We start from the raw sequence: 21,397 nt of genomic DNA on the forward strand, positions 1-21,397 counted from the left end.
ACAAGCATGCTAAAGAAGATGAACTTCCATGTTCAGCCTCTGCTGTGTGTTTTTCCAAACTGGTCCTAACGGCCTAAAAACAACTTGAGAAAGAAAAGGGGAGAGAATAATTGTGAAGATACTAAGTTTTGCCCTTTGACAAGAGCAAAAGCGAACTGTTTAAATAATTTCCTTTTTCTAGAGAAGTTGATGGGTACTAGCTGACTTCTGCTGTTGGGAAAGCTTGTGTCAGCACAGACTGAGACCATGGCACTTGTGCACTCAGGTAGAAGGTAGCAAAATCCTCACCTAAAGCACACATTGTATGTAACCTCCCTTTTTGCTGAGGGTTTGTGCTGCATGCTGGCAAAGGAAACAACTATGTGAAAGGCAGCGTAGGTTGAGTGTGTACCAGCACTGCTCATCTGTGGAGCATCTTCAGAAAGCTTTCTCAGAGCAACCTTTTCCCTTGACTCCATTTAAGGAGCAAATGTGTTTATGGCAGCATCTGTGCCCTGTTCTTCAGCCATGGGAAAAGCCTTAAGAACCAAAGAGGAAAGCTGCATTGTCCTTGAGAGTACCGTGTCTGCCATGCTTTGATAAACCCTGCCATGGGCTCTGACAGCTGCATTGCAGCTTTGTGAGGGCAGGGACTTGAGGGCAGCCTGACCACCTAAAGGGCTGCCATAAAAAGGTGTTCAGACTTAGTTCCTCCCGCACAACTGCCAAGTTGAGTGGTAATTACTTTATTGTAAGAGACTACCTCCAAAGAACTTTGACACCCTCAGTTGACTGAGAATAGATAAGAGGCTTCATTTTCCTTCTGAGGCATTTAATTGCTCCTTAGTTTAGCCATCAGTAAGACTCCAGTTGCTCCTGCTTAACTGCACTGGCACTTCAGCCTGGAGCTCCGAGGACAGAATCACTTCCATAAACCAGATCTGTACTGGGGAGGGGAAGTCCTGTTACAAAAATCAGTAACTAACCCAGCTCTTTCCCTAGGAACATATATAATATGTCAGGCTTGTTATAAATATGCTCAGAGAGGGTAGGAGTTGTGTAGTTTCCAGCTGCAGAAATTGCAGTCACTGCAACACGTCCTGCTGTGTTTAAGTGGAAGTCTGGTTATAAATGCTGCCAGCCAGTTCAGGAGGGGGAGGAGCTTATCAGACTACTGCCTGAACATACAACTTGGGAAACAATGACTAAAACCTCAAGAGCATGTTTTTAGGATCACAGTGGAACACTTGCAAAAGTTCTAAGACACAGGCAAAAACTTCCTGTTCTTCCCTGGTGAGCAGGCTCAGGGACAAGTTCAGTAGTATATACAGACCCCTTTCCAGCAGCAGAGAGGATAGCAAGACATTTCAGCAGAGGGGAAGGCTGAACACCCCCTGATCCTGAACCTCACCCCATTTATCTCACAAGCACACTTGACAAATGGAAGGGAGCAGCACCAAATGTCTCCGTGATGTGCAGGACAGGGAGCCAAGCGCTTTACTGTGCAGCTGTCCCCTGCCACCCCCCCTCCGCTAACCTCACCCCAGGTAACTTTCACACCCCTGGAGGGTAAAACATTCCGAAATAAAGAGAAACCAGCCTCAACAGTGTGTGGCCTTTAATCCCCAAATGTGCAGGCAACATGACATTAAAACAGTAAAATTAATAGTTAATGGCTGTTTCTTCCCTTTAACTAATAACAGATCTATATGATTAAAGTCACATTTGCTGTGCTACATGTGGTTTCTGAGATCAAACCTTTAATTCCGTACTTGGCGCTTCATCTTCTTCGTTAAAGAGCGTAAAAAGGTTGAACAGTTAAAAACGCAAACTAAACTGTTCATAAATTTAATTTAGTTCCCCCTTCTTTCTTCAGAAGCTGGACTGCAATCAGTCCTACATTTCTGAAAGAGCTTAACATCACTGAATCTGTTACCAACATCAGTAACAGCTAAGACACTCTCACTCACATACCTTAGCTGGAACAGATTGCAACTGGAAAATTAAAAATTAGTTTCTACAACTGTCTGCATTGTAATAACATGTTTTGCAGATATTCCAGGAAACCTTCACTCTCTGCAATGTTCACTTAAAGAAAACAGGACAAAAAACCCCCCTAAAGTGCTAATGTCTATAGTAGTTCTGAAATTCCAGTGTAAAGCCTCACCTCTGAACTATCATATTCTTAGGTAGCCACATCTTTCAACAGATCAACTACCAAAAATCAGACCTGAATGCAAGTTAGCACTCATTAAAATAATTTTCCAACCCTTTTTCTCTACTGTTACAGATGCTGTTCTTTGACACCTCTTTACACTACTCCACTACACAAACTTTGTAACTTTTATCTTGAAGCCTACAACAGCAAAAAACTTTTTAAGAACAGCTCAGGTGCCTTTAAAAGCCATTTCATCACCGAGAACGACTTCTAATACAAAAGTCACAAGCACTGGTTAACAAAAGCACAAACTCGTAATACTTTTACCAGCTTTCATTTTTTTCTCCCCACTGTGGAATCAGAAAGCTTAAATCCTCGATTTGGGAACCAAGAGAGCTTTCACAAAGCAGAGTTTTTAAACAGAATCTGTGAATGGTCACGCTGTTCAAGAGTACACAGGCCAATCTTAAATATCAGCACACAAGACTGCTTGCGTCTCCTTCTTTTGCAGCCTTGAAAAATGCTGAATCATCTTACTCTCACATCTAGACACAAAAATCAACACACAGGATGTACATGCTGCTTTTCAAGTACACAGTAACTGAGATCTGCTTGGAAAGAAATAAACACATCACACTACCTTAAGAACAAGTTAACCAAGATCGTTTCACTCTGTTAAATTCCAATTAACTGTTGTCAGCTTGCTTGGCTTTTCGGTGAGACTGCAGTTACATACAAGTGGCAAAAATATTCCACGCATGGCCACCACAAAGTGTAGTGCCAGGAACTGTGTAGTTACTGAACTATACCCATTTCTCCTTGACTCAAAAGCCTTTAAAAAGGCTCTGCGAAGCAGGTTTATTTTCAAGCACCAGTCAGCTCCTCACAGTACCCCAATTTCCCTGATTTTTTCAACAGCCATCAAGCTGCCAGCCATTTTCCTACTGAAGAGTATGTCTCTTGTTAGAACAAGCCTTTCATGTGTGATTCATCATACCAGATACTGGCACTATGATTAGGAAAAGGAGCCAGTCTGAAGTCCAAGACAGAACAAGCAGTGGGTTAAAAAATGAAAACTTCCAAAGAATGCAACCTCATTTCCAAAACAGGCACAACTTAAGCATACCACAGCTGTTACACATCAGCACCCATGGTGCCATGCTTTTCATTTGCCACAGGACTGCTTCTTATCCATCAATTCGGAGCAGTACAGGAGCGGCTGGGTGCAAGCATGATGTCACTTATTTATAAATCTTAGTAACACAAAGGAAAAGATAAAAACACAGGAAATACATGAGATGGATAAGGATGCCAGAATTTGCATGGTGGTCCACTTAGCAGCAGTGATTTTCCTAGCCTGGGCAACTTAATACAAGGAGGTCAAAAAGTGAGGAGCAGGAAGGAGAGAGACTGAGGACTTCAAGGCAGACAAGAGAAATTACAGCCCTTGATAGTTTTACATTAGTGACAGACCTGAGAGGGGAGTCTAGCAGAGATTTCTAATTTCTGGGATTCTGAAAATACAGTAGAAATAATCCAAATATTTAGGCAAGATAGGTTTCAGGAAAGTGAGCAGAAAATATACTGCAGCAATGTGTCCAATTCTGAACCTTCAGCCTCACAAGAAGCAGAAGCTCATCACAAGGCTTCTCTGATACCATAGGTAAGCATTAGTCAATTACCAAATTCATCTACCAGCTTCAACTCCTCTGCTAATCTGAGATGGGACAGAGATCGAGCACAGAGCAGACTTCCGTTTAACCAGAAGCTGACACTAAGTTACAGAAGACAGCAGTTTATAATCAAATACTCTGAAACTGCTTTCTTGTCCCCAAAGCAGGTCACTGAAGGCCTTTGGTAGCAATACCTCCACCCCACAAGAAACAGATCTGGACTTGCTGTGTAGGAACGTTGCAGTGATTCAGACCCAGCAGTGCCCAGACAGCAGCAGTCAGCACCAACACAGCAGTCTGTCATCAGCTGAGTGCATCCAACAAGGCTCTCAACCCTCAACAAGCATTACACACCTTCAGCTCTTGCACTGTTCCAGCTTACAGTAAGTGCTCCTGCTCTATCTCATGAACATATTTCCTTTAATGTGTCACTGAAATTTGAAGGAAGGCCGCTGCTGTTTGAGTCATCTGCAGCAAGTTACATCATCAGTTTTGTGTCCATTCTGTACCAAACATGCTTCCTCAACACAGAAAAATACAGACAATCTAAGGAAGATTTCTCTGCCTCTGAAGAATGACCTGAGATTTTAATTCACCTCTTTCTCCTGATCTAAAACTGACCCACCCGCTATTGCTAGTAAATAAAGTTTTCATTTAAACACTCAGATTTAAGTTTATTCATACACAGCAAAAGTTCCACCTGCATATTAAAAACAAACAGATTAGAAGTAAATGTTTTATTCTTCCAACTAAATTCCAGTACTACAAGGGCAGTAAAACAATGATACACTGAAAAATTGCAGCAATAAACATTTGTTAAAGACTGATAGAATAAATAAAAACTACAAAAATGAGAAATCATATAAACCCATTCTTAACCCCCAAAAAAGTCATGGAATACAGAAATGCCCTCCTTCACTATTTCACAGGCAGTACTGTGGGCTATTTGCTTAAAATTGTCCTGGGATTACATTCTAACTTAACTGTGATTACAGCTCTGTTGTAGTGCACAGTTATGAAAACCACACTAACTTCAGTCAGAAGTGTCATTCTACATTTTTATTTACACAACCAGTGAAGGGCAACTTCTAGAACACCAGCTTTAATCCTTTACTTTTTCAAACTTATTAACATAAGAAGCCAAATCGTAATGATACAGCAAATGAGGCCACTGGTATTATTACAGGTAGCAAAGGTCCACATCCAGGTGGTACTGACATCAGGGAGCACTCCAAAACCAGTTGCTGCATAAGAGTGGTTGCCACTGACAAAAGCTTGAAATAACCTGTGTTCACGGGGGGGGGGAAATATGGCATTGCTGCAAGTCTTTACTGGGATAGCTTGCAACAATAAAACAGGGTGTATAGGGCAGCCCACATATGCAGAAAGTGTGATTCATGAAACATCTGGAAAGAGGAAAAAAAAAAAAGTTAATGACAGCAGTAACAAGTATCAGCTCTGTGCAAACCTTCTAGTATCATGGTACTATCAAAACTGCTTTCAAAACTAAAGCCCCAGCATGCTACAGGAAACCAGTTGTAGATGTTTTAAACACAAGCTGCATTTTTGCTCACACCTCCCTTTCAACTTCAATATTCCATATTCTCAATTTCGAGTATTTTACCTTGGGGCTTAGCAGCTTAACAGCGAACAATGGCCATTTAAATTATTGAACATTTGGTAATTCAATGCTGGTACGGGGACCAGAAGAAAGAGATACTCACAACTGGCAGGCTGTTCTCCATATCGTCGCATGATCTGATCATGCGTGAACTTCACAAATGCGTCATATTGTTCTGCAAGGATGAAGCATTACGGGTATGAGTACCAAGTTTAAATCAAGCAGAAAAATACTCAGAGCTATTTTTTTGCACACAGAAATCATACAAGTTAAACACATCCCCAACTAGTAGTTTTAAATAACTTAATACAGTTCATAGCTGCCATTTCTTTTCATCCAGAACAACTCAGCCAATGTCCTCTTAATGAAAACACTCTCCCTTACAAACTTCTGTAAATGAGGAAGATGGCAGTAAACTCAAAAAGAATTATGCTGCACATAATGAAGACCTCAATATACCTCACACCTGCTAAGTATCCCACACCGTATTTTGAAGAAATCAAATGTGGCCATTTTACAGATCCGTAACAGGGGCAGAGTAGTTCAGAAAACATGGCAAAAAGGTCAGTGCTAGGGTTGGAAACAATTTGTCTGCTCCTACCACTACCATAGTAAGAAAATTAATAAAATGGAAATACGGAAGTACAGGAATGGGATTTGCTACAGTTATAAATTGCATTTGCTGATCACCAGAAAATCAAAAGCAAACAAGAAATTAAAAGAATGAAATGCTAAGTCACTTTTGAGTAATTCCAATCACAAAAGTAGCTACTATGGGAGACATATACTTGACTGTGGACTGCAGGAAAATGGTTACTGTATCATCTGAAATGAAATTTTGATATGAAACATACCTGGCTTTGAACTAAGCACTGTTATTTCCCAGAAAGGTTACTCTTTCTATACACACACACACACACATATAAATACATTCACAATATTTTATTCAGTTTTAATACTGCACTCATCAGTAGGATATCACCTTTCAGAATTAGGAAATTGAACAAGGAGAGTAATATCTACCAGATGCAGCTCCTCTCCATTTCCCCTTCCTCCCTTGTGGAAAAATACATGTGCAGCAATGTGGGGTGTTCTGAGAAAAGGGCAAGGTCAAAGAAGGCAATCTTCAACCAAAAATGCAGTTAGATTTGTAGTGGTTCCTAGTCCCACAGGTTTGCCCCAATAAAGTCCCCATCCTCTCGCAGGGATGAGCTTCACCTTTGAAGTAAACAGGGTATCAGTAATCAGCAAGCAGTGCAGCAGCAGCCCAAAGTAGGGAGCGGACCCAAAGATCTAAGGACATTCACCTGACCAAGGGGCCCTCTGGTCACAGCAGCGAGCTCCCCTCTGCCCACAAGCAGGACCTGTTCCACTGCACTTCTGACCAGCGGCTTTTCAGCAGCCATGCCAGAACGTCAGCCAAACAACAAAGTAACACAAAATAACACAAAAGACTAAAGGATCTGGTGCACTGAAACCACTTCCAAAAAATAACAGCAACTAGAACTTTTCCTAAAAGTATGTATGAAAGGCCAAAAATCAAACTCGCAAGTGTTCCTCTTTAAAGGTGGAAGTCAACATACACAGCTGCTTTGTAACATCATCTTTGTTAGAACTACAGCTTTGCAATTTTTTAAAAAATCCAATTACTAAAAAGCCCCATTCTTGTGACATTCAGATTCAGAAGTTAAGCAATCCAAAGGTAGGAGCAGCCTACAGTGAACTACTTGAAAATTTAAGTGAAGACTGCACAAATACTTACATCACTGTGTCATATACGTCCTAACTATTTTAAGTCAGGTGGCTAAATGACATGAACCCAAATCAATTACAATACTATAAAAGGCTGTTTTTCACAGCCTGTTTTAAAACCTTTCAAGCTAGTCTTTACTAAGTCTCTTGCAAAACCAAGTTTGCACTAACACAGCGGTCTCAGGTAACAGAGGCAGGAAGAGAAATCAGGGCATTACAATGATCTGAGTTTTCCATTTACCAAACACTTACTCTGCATGAAAAGCAACTCTGCTTGCAAAGAACATGGAAGAAGGAAAGAATAGGCAGTATCAGGCTAACTACCTACATGACGACTGATTCAGAAAATATGAGATGCAAACATTCATTTAAGTTACTTGAAAGAAGCTATTCAACTGAGATTTATTATGGAATTACTATGGAATTTCCAGTCACATTTCCTTTGACTTCACTTCTGTAACAAAAAGTATCACCTTACTGCACAAAGTTTAGAAAAGGATATAACCATTCTGTCAGCAGACGATCATAACTGGCCTTCCATGTTATGAATTTCTAAATACTTTTGTCAGTCTTTAAAATTACTGTATAATGTTGAAAATGTATTGGTGGCTTAATGTATGTGATGCAGCAACATGATCTTCCTAAATGCTCTTTTGGTGAGCACCATGGTCAAGTAAACCTAAATTACCTCATTAAACCACATCTCCCAGATAGAATTCAATTCCATCTCTTTCCCAAAAACAAACTCAACAATGTTCCCTTTGGGACTGAGACACAGAGCACGTGTAAGGAACTTGACAGTGGGGCTTCCTGTTTGTAAAGAACTACAAGCTTGTACTCCAAAACTCGCCTGGAACAAATGTAAATGTAACTGGTCTTCAAATGGTTATTAACCCTTAAATGAAATGCATTTAAGAAAATAAAAGAAATTACCCAATTCCTAACATACATAAATTAGGAGAAAAAGTTCTATAGACTCCTAATTCATCAGGCTGAAGCAGATCAAAAAGAAAAACACTGAAATGGAACACCAGGCCCAAAGCAGCAGAAGTATTCATGGCTCTAGTTATAGTTTTAAATAGATGTAGATTTAACAGGGACACAGAACTAGAGAAATGGCAGATCATCAAGTGCAGAACACGAACAGAATCTCAGGTGCGGAGACAATACTATCACAAGCAACCCACAAGCCTGGTGACTTTCTGCATGTGCATGCCTGTAAAAGGTTTTATTCCCACCGGAAGAGACCTGCAAAACTTTAAATCTGGTGTTTTCAGGTGGGAAGCACCTGAAACAGCTGTAGGTATTCAAAAGCAAGTCTGCAGAACAGTGTGCTCAGATTTTCATTATCATCACACTAAATATTAAATTAGACTCCATACCATACTGTGAAAGCACCTACCTCTGAATGCACAAGAATTTAGGTGCTCAAATGCTATCAAGAGGTTTAGTAAGTAAAGGACCTCAAAAACGGAAGAAAGGTCTTAATTTACAATGCTGACATTAGCATGATCTTTATGGGAAGATAAGCGGGCATCAGGTGCCAGGAATTTTAGCTTAATTGTGAAATACAAGAATTCAATATGGAGCATCACAAAAACAGCTGAACTGATTCTCAACCAGATACCAAACACTGCTGGCATCAGTGTAATGGTAAGTACTGGGAAGATAAAGGGAAATCTTGGGTATTGTCATCTTGCTAAATTCCAGAAAAAGTCAGTCAGTTCCCAAGCAGGAAAAAAAAACAATACAAAGCAGTCCTTCAAAAAGTGCTCTAAAGCCAGTCTTTCTGAAGGAAATAAAAAAAGGGCAAACTGTCAATTCAGACATAATAGCAAGAGAAACTTCTAACTGAAATAAAACCACTGTCTGCACTGAGTAGTAATAACTAAGACTCATACTTTCTATCCAAAGCAGCACAGAAGGAAAAAACCTATCAAAGAGAGTAAACATCATTTTTTTTCTGTCATGTATGCAACCCCATACCTGCATCAGATTAGGTCAGAAATACACAAAAATAAGAGACATTTTAAGCTTTCAAATGCACTGTGACATATATTATTCTGAACTGCAAGATACCTGCAAGTTTTGTGGTCAAAATTTCTTCATACTCTTCACGGATTTTCTCTTCACGTTCTTTCAGCAAACGTTCACAGATCATTCCAACTTGTCTGAGAGTAAAGAGGGGCTGTTCTTTTTTCAATGGTGATGATGCTGCAGATGAAGTACCTAAGAGTAAATATTTGGGCATATCAATTTACAAGTGTAAGTAAATCAGAAGTAAAGCCCAAGTAAATCAGAACCAGTTTTTTATAGTCAAGTTTTTTCACACCTTTTACATTAAAAGAACCTTACAAAGCATTTGAAAAGTATTTTTTCTTCTATTTGACCCTCCTAACTACAACTGAAGCAGAACTGGATGCTCAAAAGGAAGAAATCTGCAATGGACAACACACACAGCTATCAAAACTCCAAGAGTGTTACACAAATTGTGAACACCATTGACATGGCAGTTGCTATACACAAATTTAAGCTTCTGTTTTATATAAAAATTATAGTAAATTATATTGGTGTCAAGACAGCTGTTTTGCAAAAGCCTATTACAGTATCAGTGACAGATTAGGCTGGATGGTCTCCTGAAAACAATGCCAGGTTTTTGTCCAACCAATTCTTAAAATGAAAAGCTACCATCTTCCAGACCAATGCCGTTATTGCCAACAACACCCAGCAGTAACTAGTGGGAATGTGTTATAACACAACAGGTAATGGGGAAAACTATTTACTCAAACAGAATCTGACAGAATATAGCAGAATTACACACAAGAAAACCAACAGTACCTGGTGAGAAGGTGCCATAAACCACCAAGTAACTGGAAAAAATTGTTTACACAAGCAGAGTCTAAGAAAACATAGGAAAATTACACAGAATTATCTGGGTACCTGGCAAAGCTGGTCCAGTAAGGAGAAATGCATGTGGCTGTGCATCAGTAGAACAACAAGGATCTGTCTGCTGGAAGCTATTTTCTAAATGTCTTCTCTTCTGCATGCGTTTGTACTCCTGTTTTATGTTATACAGAATTTGTTCTAAAAAGAAGAAAAAAAAAGAAACAAAAAACCCCTAAAATAATTATCTTTACATTTCACCATATCACTTGATTTTCACTGAAACATCAAATGCTATAGATAAATAACAGATGATAAAAGATAAACAGACTCTTAAAACATGACCTGCAAAACCCACAGTGTTTTACTTAAGACATAAAACTACTAAAATCATTAAAATAAAGGTAACCCAGAACACCAGCAAAAATGTTCTTGGTTAAGGTCAAGTACTGGCACCAGAGTACGGCTAACAAAAAAACCCAGCATCCTAAAATTTAGGAACTGTACAATGTGCATGGATAAAAAAATTGCTATAAAACTTATACTAGTATTAATTATCTTAGTTTCATATGTTTAATCTTTAATTGAATCTTTCACTCCCACACAGAATTTACCACTCATACAAGAGACTTCTGAATAAAACATCCATATGAATTGCCATTCCTCTCTGTAGGTTGAGTGGCCTACAGGCAGCACAGTGAAGCGGAAAACACAATTTATACAATATGCATTAAGCACCTACTGCTTAAAATATCAAAGAACTGGAAGCTGACAGGAAAAATACAAAAGCTTTCCACAGTACTTCTGACAGCCTCAAATTTATCCAAATAAAATACAGTGTATGGATCAACAGTTCCTTGTAACGGAGAATGGCAATATACAGTGCAGCTTTTGATTGCAATGAATCAAGTACAGTAAACGATTTTAATAATCTCATCTCCACTACAGAATCAAAGGGAGAAACAAATATTTGCAACAGCCAACTACCAATCCTCTGTGCATTCTCTCACACATTTGGTATGAAATTCCACATACCAAATGGCTCTCAGGTGAATCAGTGGCCTAACTGCACATCCTCTGGCAGTATAAAATATTCAAGAAAATAAAGGAATCTTCTACTTTTTACATAAGACCTTCCCATAAAGAAACTTCCAAAGACTCTCATCCTTTATGAGAACTCTTACTTTTAAATGCTCAAATGCATTAAGAAAAAGATGATCTACATGACTGGCTTCTACTGACACTTTCAGACTTTTTAGCAAAGACAACTTCCAAAACCCAGGTGCCTACAAATCTATATTATCATGCAAGAGTTACAAAGGACTATCCTCAGAACCTTCCTGTTTCTGTTGCATTTTGCCAGTACAGTACCTGTACAGAAAATTTAAACTAAATTTCATGTTTGTAATCTGTATGCTACTGAGGTTCCATATCTAAACACTTCTAATCAGGAACCATGTGATGCAGGTAACTTCAGCTACCACCTTCTTCAGTCAGGCGCTGAAGCCCCTGCTAGACCAAGTGGAAACTAACACTTACCAATTCTCAGTTCAGATATTTAAATACTGACATGGTTCAATTCCCTGAGTCAGTCTAGAGATTTCCAATTTATAAAAGGAGAGAATTTGAGTCAACAGGAATGTCAGCAAAGGAGCTTCTTGGATTCAGTTCACTGATTAAGGACTTTATACCTTTTCAGTCCCATGCCTGCAACTGTACAATTTTCAACTCTTTAATGGGAGGTCAGTAATATGGTTCAAAGAAGCAGCAAATAATGATAAAACAGTAATAAAAAAAGCACTGCAAGTAAATTAAGAGAAGGAACCACAAGGAAGTGGACCAGGGGGGATGGAGGAGTCATACTTTATGCAGGACACGACACACAGGCTCCTATACAGTACCAAAGTATATAAACAATGTTAAACCAAGATGCAGTCAGGCTTCCAAAATTAAACAGAATCCCATGTGGAGTTGATCACGTGCATACACACACATCAGTCAGAGAATGGCTTAACTATTTATACTCAAAGGCATTATGGTGGTAGAACAATGTTTCTCCTCAAAAATCAAGCACTGTTCTGGCTGCAGTGATACTGCATAATTTTGAATGGGAACAAAATCAGCTCACAGGATCATCTGTCCTAAAGCGTGTTTATACTATGAGAAACATGACTGCACATATTCACACTGCATTTGTATTAACTGAAAAACATAACAGACCATGACCATCCTTAACTATGACTACTTTGTCCTGACCATGTTTTTCGAATTCCATGTGAACTGCAAGAAAAACAGCCAAATTTCAGGTGTAACAACTTGGATAAAAATCTTTGTACAGTTCTCCTTTATCTTTTTTGTAGAAACATTCTCAAACCACATTAACCACCAAAATCATTAAGGACAAAAAAGGTAAACAGACTCTGGTCAACAGATAAAACTGCAAGAGTTAAATCAACAATCATATCCCATGTCACCATTCAGTCCTAACAAACAATGGAAATTAAACGAAGAATAATTTACAGAAAATGTTGAAATACCAGCCCGAATAGAAGGAGCAAAAGAAATCAAGGGGAGGAGGGGACGGACAGGGAGAGGAGGCAGAGAAACAAGTGTGGACTTTGGGTAAACAGTAACAACTAGGATAGAAAATTAAAATTTGTGCACCAAAGATACATGATTCTATTCCAAATTATATTGAATTGTGGCCAAGAAGTCTCAATATTACAGCAATTTAATCTGGTTCTAATTTGGCAACACTTTTTAAATTACCACCTTCAAATCTTGCTGTGAAAATCAAAAATCTCAAGAAACACTACTGACAGATACTGGGAGATCCCCATCCTGACAAAATGAATTTAACAGTTAGCATTACTATGACTTCAGCTAGAAGAATAGAACTAAGCAAAGTTTAAGAGAAAGGACTATTTTAACATGACACTGCCTACACTGCAAACAGCAACCAGGAGGAAGAAAGCCTGAAATGTTAAGCACTGACTGAACACTTGCTATGCATGTCTGTTACCTGGTTTGGTAAACGGTATTCCTCTATTGAGACTAACTTACAAGATTTAAGGCACCACTGCTCAGCACAGAAAACTGGACTGTAAGGCATACTCAGTACCTTGCTGATAGCAGGCAAGGAGACTGACACATCCTGTACTTCCTGATTTCTACCACCTATAAAATGGAGATTAACAGTCAAGAAACTCAAGTTCAACATAGCAACAAACTTTCAATGATTTCTCATGTGAATGATGAGACCAGGAACGTTCAAATAAAACAGGCACATTTTTATATCAGCAAAGACTAAGCAGACACTCTTACTAACTTACAGTAGCATAAAATCTTAGACTTAAAACTACTCTGTGAAGTGAAATGTAAGCCTGCAAATATTTATGACTAATTTTAAATGAAAATCTGAATACCAAATTAAAATCATCTAATACAGTAAGAAAAACTGCTTAAATGCACCAAGTTATTTCTCCCATTTGCAGTTGTTTCATAATTCCACACAAATACACTAACATTTTTACAGCATCTCAGCACTTGCAGGAAGCCATGAAATATTAAATTTCATTGAAATAGTGCAAACCAGACAACTTCTGAACACCACATATACAGCAGACATCTAACTGTAAAAACTTTCAAAACTCTGACCTAGTTAAACAAGGCTTAGAATTAGCAGATCCAACCTACTTTTGCTTCCAGAAAGTCTTCCTGCTTTTTCAAGTTCAGCTTTTTAACTTCTCTGCCTTCCAATTAGTTCTGACTGTTCTCTCTGCAGTACACAACTGAATTAAAATGTGCACTGAACTGGTGTCAAACATGGCACAGTTTATGTGCCTCAATGTGGAGGCCCAAATTGTCCTTTAAAACAATGACGTGCATTTTAATATACAAATTATTTTATATATAAAAATTCAGAATCTGAAAGTACACTCATAAAGAAAATCTACTCCGTCACCTTCTCTAAGACTATAAAATTTAAGTGAGAACTTGGATCACCATGTATTACAACTTATTAGATATTTTAAATAAAAGCTTTCATGCACTTTGAACATACACTGAAGTTCAAATCTGATATTGCACATCAGACAATGATTTTGAGATGACAATAGGAATATACTTAATATAATGAAACACACATTACTACGTTGTGAGGCCTATCCTCAGTTTCTCTGTAATTTCACTCTACCCCCCGTGCTCAGTGCTTCCTGCTGATTATAGAGATGCCCCTGAAGGTGCAGAGCTATTTAGCAGGAAACACCAGGCAGAGGTGCTGAAAGTGAAAATCAGACTTGCTGAATCTGGTGTAGCAGCAAGAAAAAGCCACAAACACACCGAAAGGAGTGAGTACTTCATACATAGCATTTCAAATTCAAATGACTATGAATCTCTACCAGTTACACAAGAACCTGTTTTATACCCCCTTCTCCTTTGGGTTCAAGGCTAAGATTAAGAATGACATATGAAAACTGCTATCATCTCACCAAAGGCATCAGGGATTCAGTCAAATATACCTGAATATACTGAAATGGATACTCTTTTTTTTTTTTTTTTTAATTTATCCAGAGCTGTGTACTGAGAGCATAAAGTTGAGTACATAGGTTCTTTAAATTTTCCATTAAGATCTTTCAGAACTTGAGACACCATCTGGAGAATGAAGATTTCCAAACAAAGAGAGGATGAAATATGAACAGGGTAAATTAGAGTTCAAGCTCTACATATGAAATATGATTATCACATTAATGGATTACAAAGCCAAATATTCATTTCCAAGGAGTGATGCAGTCTTCCTACTTTCTTTAATTTATGATAAGAAGTTAATATTTTTCAAAATCCTGCCATCTAATTACTTCATCCTGACCTGTAATTAACTAGAAATCATGTACAAAGGAAACAGCAGTTCAACTTAAAAAGTTAACAAGGCAAACAATTATTTTCTCCATTTAAGTAACTGCTTATTAACTATGAAGGTGATGACTGTTTCACCTGAAGGACTTCTTTGGGCTTGATTTTTAAACTATCAATCTCTCATCACAGCTCTTGGCTTCTCTGATTTAGCTAAAGGAAAATTCAGCAAAACACACAGGAAGATGACTCAATGCACTGAAATCAGAGTAGCAGTCTTTGTGACCTGAAATGGAACCTTTAGCTCAGGTTTCAGTTTGCAATGTCACCATTCAACATATGCATTCAAACTTGAAGCATGCCTGAGATTTCTTCTAAGTAATCAATCAAATGCTATCCTGATGTCAATGACATAAGTCTTCAGGGATTTTAGCTTCTGTTAAAGCAAAACTGCTCCACTGTGCTAGTTCAAATTAACATGTAACATTTCCATTAGGCCTTCAACCTTACTTAACACCTACCTAGTTGATGTTACCACATTCTTACTTTTGGTCTCCTCACCAGACTATTGACATACAATGCTTATTTTAGGAAGCCCCTAAAGGCAGCACTGCAGCAGAACAATGGGTAAACTCCTCAGGGGTTTTTTTCCTACTTAACCAGGGAACCCTGGCAGAGACAGAAAATAAAACAACCCAAATACTCCTCTTACTCTCTTTCTTTGGTCTCAGATATCAATCACTCCATTTATGCTTCTCAATTAGGCATGTTAGGAGGCTAGTAACAGAATGTATACTTTTGGAAACCATGCTCCCCCTCAGAGGAGCATGCTCTAAGCTGGAGAGAAAACACTGATAATGGGTATATGCTGACACAGCCACTGGCTGTAGCTACAGAATGGAGAGAAGCAGCTTGCCATGGACTGGGGCACAGAGCAGGCCACCTCATAAGATCAAGTTACTCCAGGTTTCAGGTTGACCAAAGCTCTGGTTCTCCCACAGGCTGGATGCTCACATATGAATTAGCTCATTCTGCAAATGTGTTATTTCAGGAAGTCCCAGTTGTCCTGATCAAGGGATTGAGGAATGAAAAATAAATCAAGCAATGCAAAATGTATTAGACACAGCAATTAGATCTCTCCCTTCACATAAAATGTCACATTGCATTTATCAGACTTGCGTTTGGAAAAAAACAAAACAGCTTCAACATTTTATGACATCTACAACCAAGGGTATTTAACATTTATAGTCACCACAGGAATCTATACAGAAATTTTTCATGTAAATTAAATTACGAAGTCCAGATACAGCCATTATGTGACTTTCTAAAGGGGTGGGAATAGTCTGTTTTTTTCAAATCCTAACGACTTCTGCAATACCGGAGCAGAATGAGAAACTTGGCATCTCACTGAGATAATTAACAATAAATACACACGTGGATAAGTTAACAAAACAGAAATTAAGCAGAAAGAGATGCATCACTACTAATATGTCACATTCCAAAGCCATTGGATTTGTTAATTTAAAAGCCAAACCTATGCTTGGCCATTGCCTGACCAAGTTTCAGACAGAAGTAGTTCAGTTTGCTCAACAGGGCAACTCGAAGGTCATAGGACAACAGCCCACATGAAGACTAACAGGTCTTCCTATTCAAAAAAGTCAAAAGACATTTTCTAGCATTCATTTTGAATAACTGTGTCAATTACATCAATCTTTTTCCAGACTATTCTGTGAAAGAAAAAGGACATACTAAAGGCAAATTTATCTACCTTCTGTTTGTGAAGAGTCCCTCATGAGAGGCCTGTTCTCAACAGCTCCACCCACTAAGGTTTTTAGTTTGCAACATTAGTTAGCTGCTGGGAAGTGTTGAGGCAGATGAATGTTTCAGATGGAGGAAAAATTACATGTGCTAAAGTCGGTGGATTTTTAAATTATTTCATCCTTTCTGACGGCATAAAGGTCTTTCAAGTTAACCTCTGGTTTAGGATAAATGTGGAAAAAAACCGCCGTGATCTCAGTCTCTCTTCAGAGCTTCTTTGTACCAGGAATTAGGAGATTTAAATCCCTAAGATCAACATTATTTGTCCCTTCTGTCCCCCCAATTTCTTTCAACTGTACTTCCCACTGTAGATGCAATCTCGGAAATGTCCAGACATGCAGGCTTTCAACAACTAACCTGACTCTGAATTTAAAAAAATTAAGAGCAGATTTTTTTTTTATTTTTTTCTCCCACTCCTGAACAATCTGTCATCTGGGTAGAACTGCAAACAATGGTTCCAAAACATCCAGCAGAGAACAGAGAAATAATATTGCCAATGTTTTCTCCTCTCACCCTTGAATTCATTTAAAAACTTTGAAACAGAAAAGCACCCTCTGGACTTCAGAGGAAAGCAAACAAGTGTATGCATAACACACAGGCAGCATCCAGGCCCAGGTGCAGATGTTCTGATGACACAAAACAGTCTCATTTACAGCTAGAACTTAGATGAAACTAAAACTCATCTCTAGTATTCAAACAGTTGAGAAATATTTAAGTGGCGCCACTCTTTCAAAACTAAATCAGTTTTACGCCAGGTAGGTATGTTCTGCACTGCTTATAATGAACACAGCTTTTAAAAAATCGTTCTACATACGAACAGTGCTCTTCAAAAATTAGCAAACATACTCATGAGTATGCTCAAGCCAGTAAGCACAATTCCACAGAAAGTACAGACTGTAAAGCCACAATTAGTTTGGCTGCCAAATTCACCGAGAAACTGGAAGTGACCTAACAGCTGTTCAAATAACCACAAAATATTAAAACACTCTTGTGAGAGATAAATTTCATCTTGAATAAGCCTAACCTCTCTCAAACAGACATTGGTTATTTGTCTATGACCACTCCATACAGACAGCTGTTTTCTCATCTGACTACCACACTGTATTCTCAGTTCTCAGCACACCCCTCAATCAACTCTGCTTCCAGATAATTTATTTTTGAAGTGATGAACGATGTGGTAAGAAGTCGTGGTGCTGATATGGTCTCCACTCCGTGAAGTTATACCCTACCAGATCAGAATATCAGATACAAGAAAAATGTTTAAGCATGAACTTAAAGTCTAAGCATCAGGTCCTTAATATTTGGAGCTCTTGATTTTGTATGAACATTAGTTTTCATTACACGGAATTCAGACAGACACTTCTGAAGTGCTGGAAACCTAAGGATTACACTAACAGGCTGAGAAAAGCCCAAATCAACAGAATTCTGGGTATTGTTAATAGATTTCCCACCACAAAAACTTGGGAATACTTTTTAAGTTGGACTGGAATTCTTTTTACACATACATCAAGATTTATTTGGTCCTAATGCAGACATCTGCATCAGAAATGGTCATGTGAACTCATTTTAGAGTCAGTGTGAAGTAATATATATTTCTGCAGCACACTAGGCCTCAACCTAAGTCCAAGCTCTAGAATAAACCACCTGATTCTTCCAAGTGATTACCAGGAAAAATGCAAACTATTAGTTCACAGGTACATTTACACCATTAGATGAATCACATACTAACTTTCAACAGCCCCCTTTAAAATTATGACCTCCATTTGGCTCATTTATACACAATGTGATAATACCTCTAAATTCAACTGAAATTGAATCAGCTAAGCAAGCTGATTAACAGATACATTTATACCAGCACAGAATAAAGATTTCTTTTTTCTGTAACAGAAACCAGAGGGAACTTTTAAGCAAAACCCATGTAGACATGCACAACTTACAAATGCTTCAAGTTTTGCTTAGGAGTATTCAAGCACTGTATGAGACATTCTGATTTACTGTCGTTCACTCTTCATTGTATTAAACACATTTTTTATACATAAGATACATCCTTGCCTGTACTGAAGTCACCTTTTCACATGGATTACCACCTGCACCTCTGATTTTCTCAGGAGACAGAGGCCTGTATTTGCTCCATTTTAGTAACATCTCAGTTTTTAAGCCCTTCGGAATGGTTAAGGTAGAAGCTTAGGTATTACCTCAAATACTGCTATAGGCTGTCTCCTGAAAATTTTATCGATTTGCCTCCTTTCAGCAATACATATTTACTGACCAGACAACATTTCTATTAATAACCTAAGCTCTCCAAACCCTCAAGAAACCAAAAGAAATCATTACAAAGAAGTAACACTTATCCTCTAAAAGAATCAAATTAGGTCTGATTTTAAATATCTATTTCAAAGTACATGTAGTGCCTCGCTGTACCAGGGAGTGCCATCCATCACAACTCTCATCCCAGACCGCTGACTCATTCAAGATCTTTTCCTAGAGGTTCAAAAAAAAAAATCAAGGCACTGATGCCAAGTTTTGCTCTGTATGCCTTCTATATTTCCTCCATAGCCATTTTTTAAATTATTTGATTAAAACCTCTAAAAAATGTATTGTACAGTACCATTTTCCGAACTAAGAATATTGAAACAAGGCACTATCCTACGTGTAGATGGCAATTTGAACATTCAAACTTAGTGGCTGGTAACCTGGAGCCAACTTTTGTTATAAAAGGGAGGACCAAATACAACAGCGGAAGGAATTCTGCTGCAACAACTGCAGAGGGCCTTTTTTTTTTTTTCCCCCTGCACACAAAGGACACGGATACATCCATACCTCGGCGCTACAGCCGCTCACGGCCGCGAGCTGCACAGCCCCCGAGTGCATTGCTGGAAGCTGCCCACTGGACTAAGTATGGCAAGGGCCAATCAACCCTCAGAGCCCAGCCGAGATTAATTCCTTTCTTTTCTCCCTACTCGCTGCTAAAAAGAACTCGGTTGATTTTTAATTGACAACCATTACACAAGCTTTAGGGCTCCCGGTTGACTCATCTCTCGCACCTTAAGAATGTAAAAGGGTTTCGTTCTTGCCCCGCGTCTCCCAGACGAGAGGAGACCGCCCGATTCCATTTTATCTGCCCTAAAGGCAACTCTCACCCTCGCACACAACCGCTTTTAACGCTCGGTTTCCCTACGGAACTTTTAAGGATACCACAGACTGGGTAATCCGGGACGACGGCCCGTATTAAGAGGCTGGGAAGTGGGATTACCCCTTTGTTTTATCCGCTTTTGCCTTTTCCCACTGGCATTTTGCGGGTGATGGATGACAGACCGGCCTCCCCGCCCTGCCCCCTCGCCCTCCCCCGATGTCTGAGCAATGGGAGGAGGCGCCGCCGCCTCGGCCCACCGATAATGGCTGCGAGGAAAGGATCGATTGGGGCCCCGCCGACTCCCGACCCCAGCCCCACCTCGGTCACACCCCCGGTCCCCTGTCGCCCCCAGCGTTCCCGCAGCTCGACTCGCCCCAGCCGCTCTCCTTGCCACATCCAGGAGAGCAGGAACAGGAAGGAAAAAAAAAAAAACCCAAAAAAAACCCCCCAAAACCGGCCTCCTCCTTTCCCAAGCTCGAGCTTCCCCCCTACAGCACCCCCACCTCCCCACCCCGTTCGCCGCTCGGGTCCCCTTCTCCAGTCTCACTCCCTCACCCCCCGCCTTCACTGACCCCTTCCCTATGGCCACCCGCCCGCAGCGGATCAACCCGCCCCCCCTTCTTCCTCCCCGTCCCTCCTCCTCCTCCCCCTCCTCTCCTGCTGCAAACGGCCATTTCTATTGTGTCTCGGTGCCAAGCCGAGCAGGGATCGCCCCGGCCGCTGCCAGCCGCACAGCCCGGCAGAAAATGGCTGGAGGGGGACGCCAGACCCACCCAAACCCCCCCCCCGCCTTCTTCCTCCCTGCTTCCCGGCCCCCTCCCCGCCGAACTGTCCCGGGGGAGGGGGGGGGGGAGGGCTGCCGGGCGCAGGGAGTGCCGCGTCCCTCACCTGTGGTGAGCCGGGACGACACCTCTCCGAAGGGCGAGGGCTCCATGCGCAGGTACTTCTGCGGGGAGGAGGCAGCGGCGGCGAAGGAGGAGGAGGCGGCTGAGGCCGGGGTTGACAATGGCGCACATCTTCTTCGCTTCGGGGATGCCGGGCTCAGCAGCGGGTCGAAATCCAGAGTCCTTTTCAAAGTGGCGCCGCAAGCCATGGCGCGGAGCGGCCAAGGGGGCTCGGAGCGAGGGGCAGCGGTGGAGGCAGCAGCAGCCGGCCCTGCCCTGAGGCGTCTTCCCCGCTGTCTGGAGTGGGCTGGGGGGGAGGGAAGGGAAAGCAGGGGGCGGCTGCGTCAGGGCCGCCTCCGCCGCCTCCCCGTCGGCCTCTCTCTAGGGAGCGGCCCCGGCAGCGGCAGCAGCAGCCCCGGCTCAGTCCAGCTAGATCTCCGCTCTCCCCGCCCGCTCCGCCCTGCCCGGCCGGGACAAATTCCGCCCGCGGCCGGTGGCAGGGTACGAGCTGTGCCGAGGGGTGCGAAGCCGATCCCTGGTGCGCGATGCGGGGCGGCCGATGCGGGGCGATGGCGATGGCAGGGCCCGGGCGGCGGCGATGGCGGCGGCGATGGCGCTCCCGGCCGTAACCCCCGCACCAGCAAT

General features: G+C 40.8%; 1 protein-coding gene across 3 annotated transcripts; it reads right to left on the bottom strand.

The window, feature by feature from the left end:
• Positions 1 to 4,854: 4,854 nt before the first annotated feature.
• AKIRIN2 (akirin 2) lies at positions 4,855 to 21,379 on the bottom strand. Of its 3 annotated transcripts, XR_009933052.1 has the most exons (6): positions 20,757 to 21,379; positions 10,124 to 10,267; positions 9,263 to 9,412; positions 6,455 to 6,649; positions 5,535 to 5,606; positions 4,855 to 5,216 (listed from the first exon to the last, which is right to left on the bottom strand). XR_009933052.1 is itself a non-coding variant. In XM_062489867.1 (5 exons), exons 1-5 carry the CDS (start codon positions 20,959 to 20,961, stop codon positions 5,206 to 5,208), a joined length of 582 nt encoding a protein of 193 aa, XP_062345851.1. In that variant the 5' UTR covers positions 20,962 to 21,379; the 3' UTR covers positions 4,855 to 5,205. The 3 variants fall into 3 exon arrangements, 2 of the variants coding, with proteins under 2 accessions (XP_062345851.1, XP_062345850.1); XM_062489867.1 differs by lacking the exon at positions 6,455 to 6,649; XM_062489866.1 differs by lacking the exons at positions 4,855 to 5,216; positions 6,455 to 6,649 and having other exon boundaries at positions 5,417 to 5,606.
• Between the last annotated feature and the right edge of the window lie 18 nt (positions 21,380 to 21,397).

Source organism: Cinclus cinclus, chromosome 3, assembly GCF_963662255.1.
Source record: "Cinclus cinclus chromosome 3, bCinCin1.1, whole genome shotgun sequence".
NCBI classification, from domain to species: Eukaryota; Metazoa; Chordata; class Aves; order Passeriformes; family Cinclidae; genus Cinclus; species Cinclus cinclus.

What these genes read in the sequence shown, in the direction of transcription:
- AKIRIN2 (XM_062489866.1), bottom strand. Translation starts at nt 20,961, where the DNA reads ATGGCTTGCGGCGCCACTTTGAAAAGGACTCTGGATTTCGACCCGCTG. An exon ending in GTCGTCCCGGCTCACCACAG is followed by an intron (nt 10,268 to 20,756) that starts GTGAGGGACGCG and finishes TCTTCTTTTTAG; the next exon opens with AACAAATTCTGTATAACATA. An exon ending in TACTGGACCAGCTTTGCCAG is followed by an intron (nt 9,413 to 10,123) that starts GTACCCAGATAA and finishes ATTTACTCTTAG; the next exon opens with GTACTTCATCTGCAGCATCA.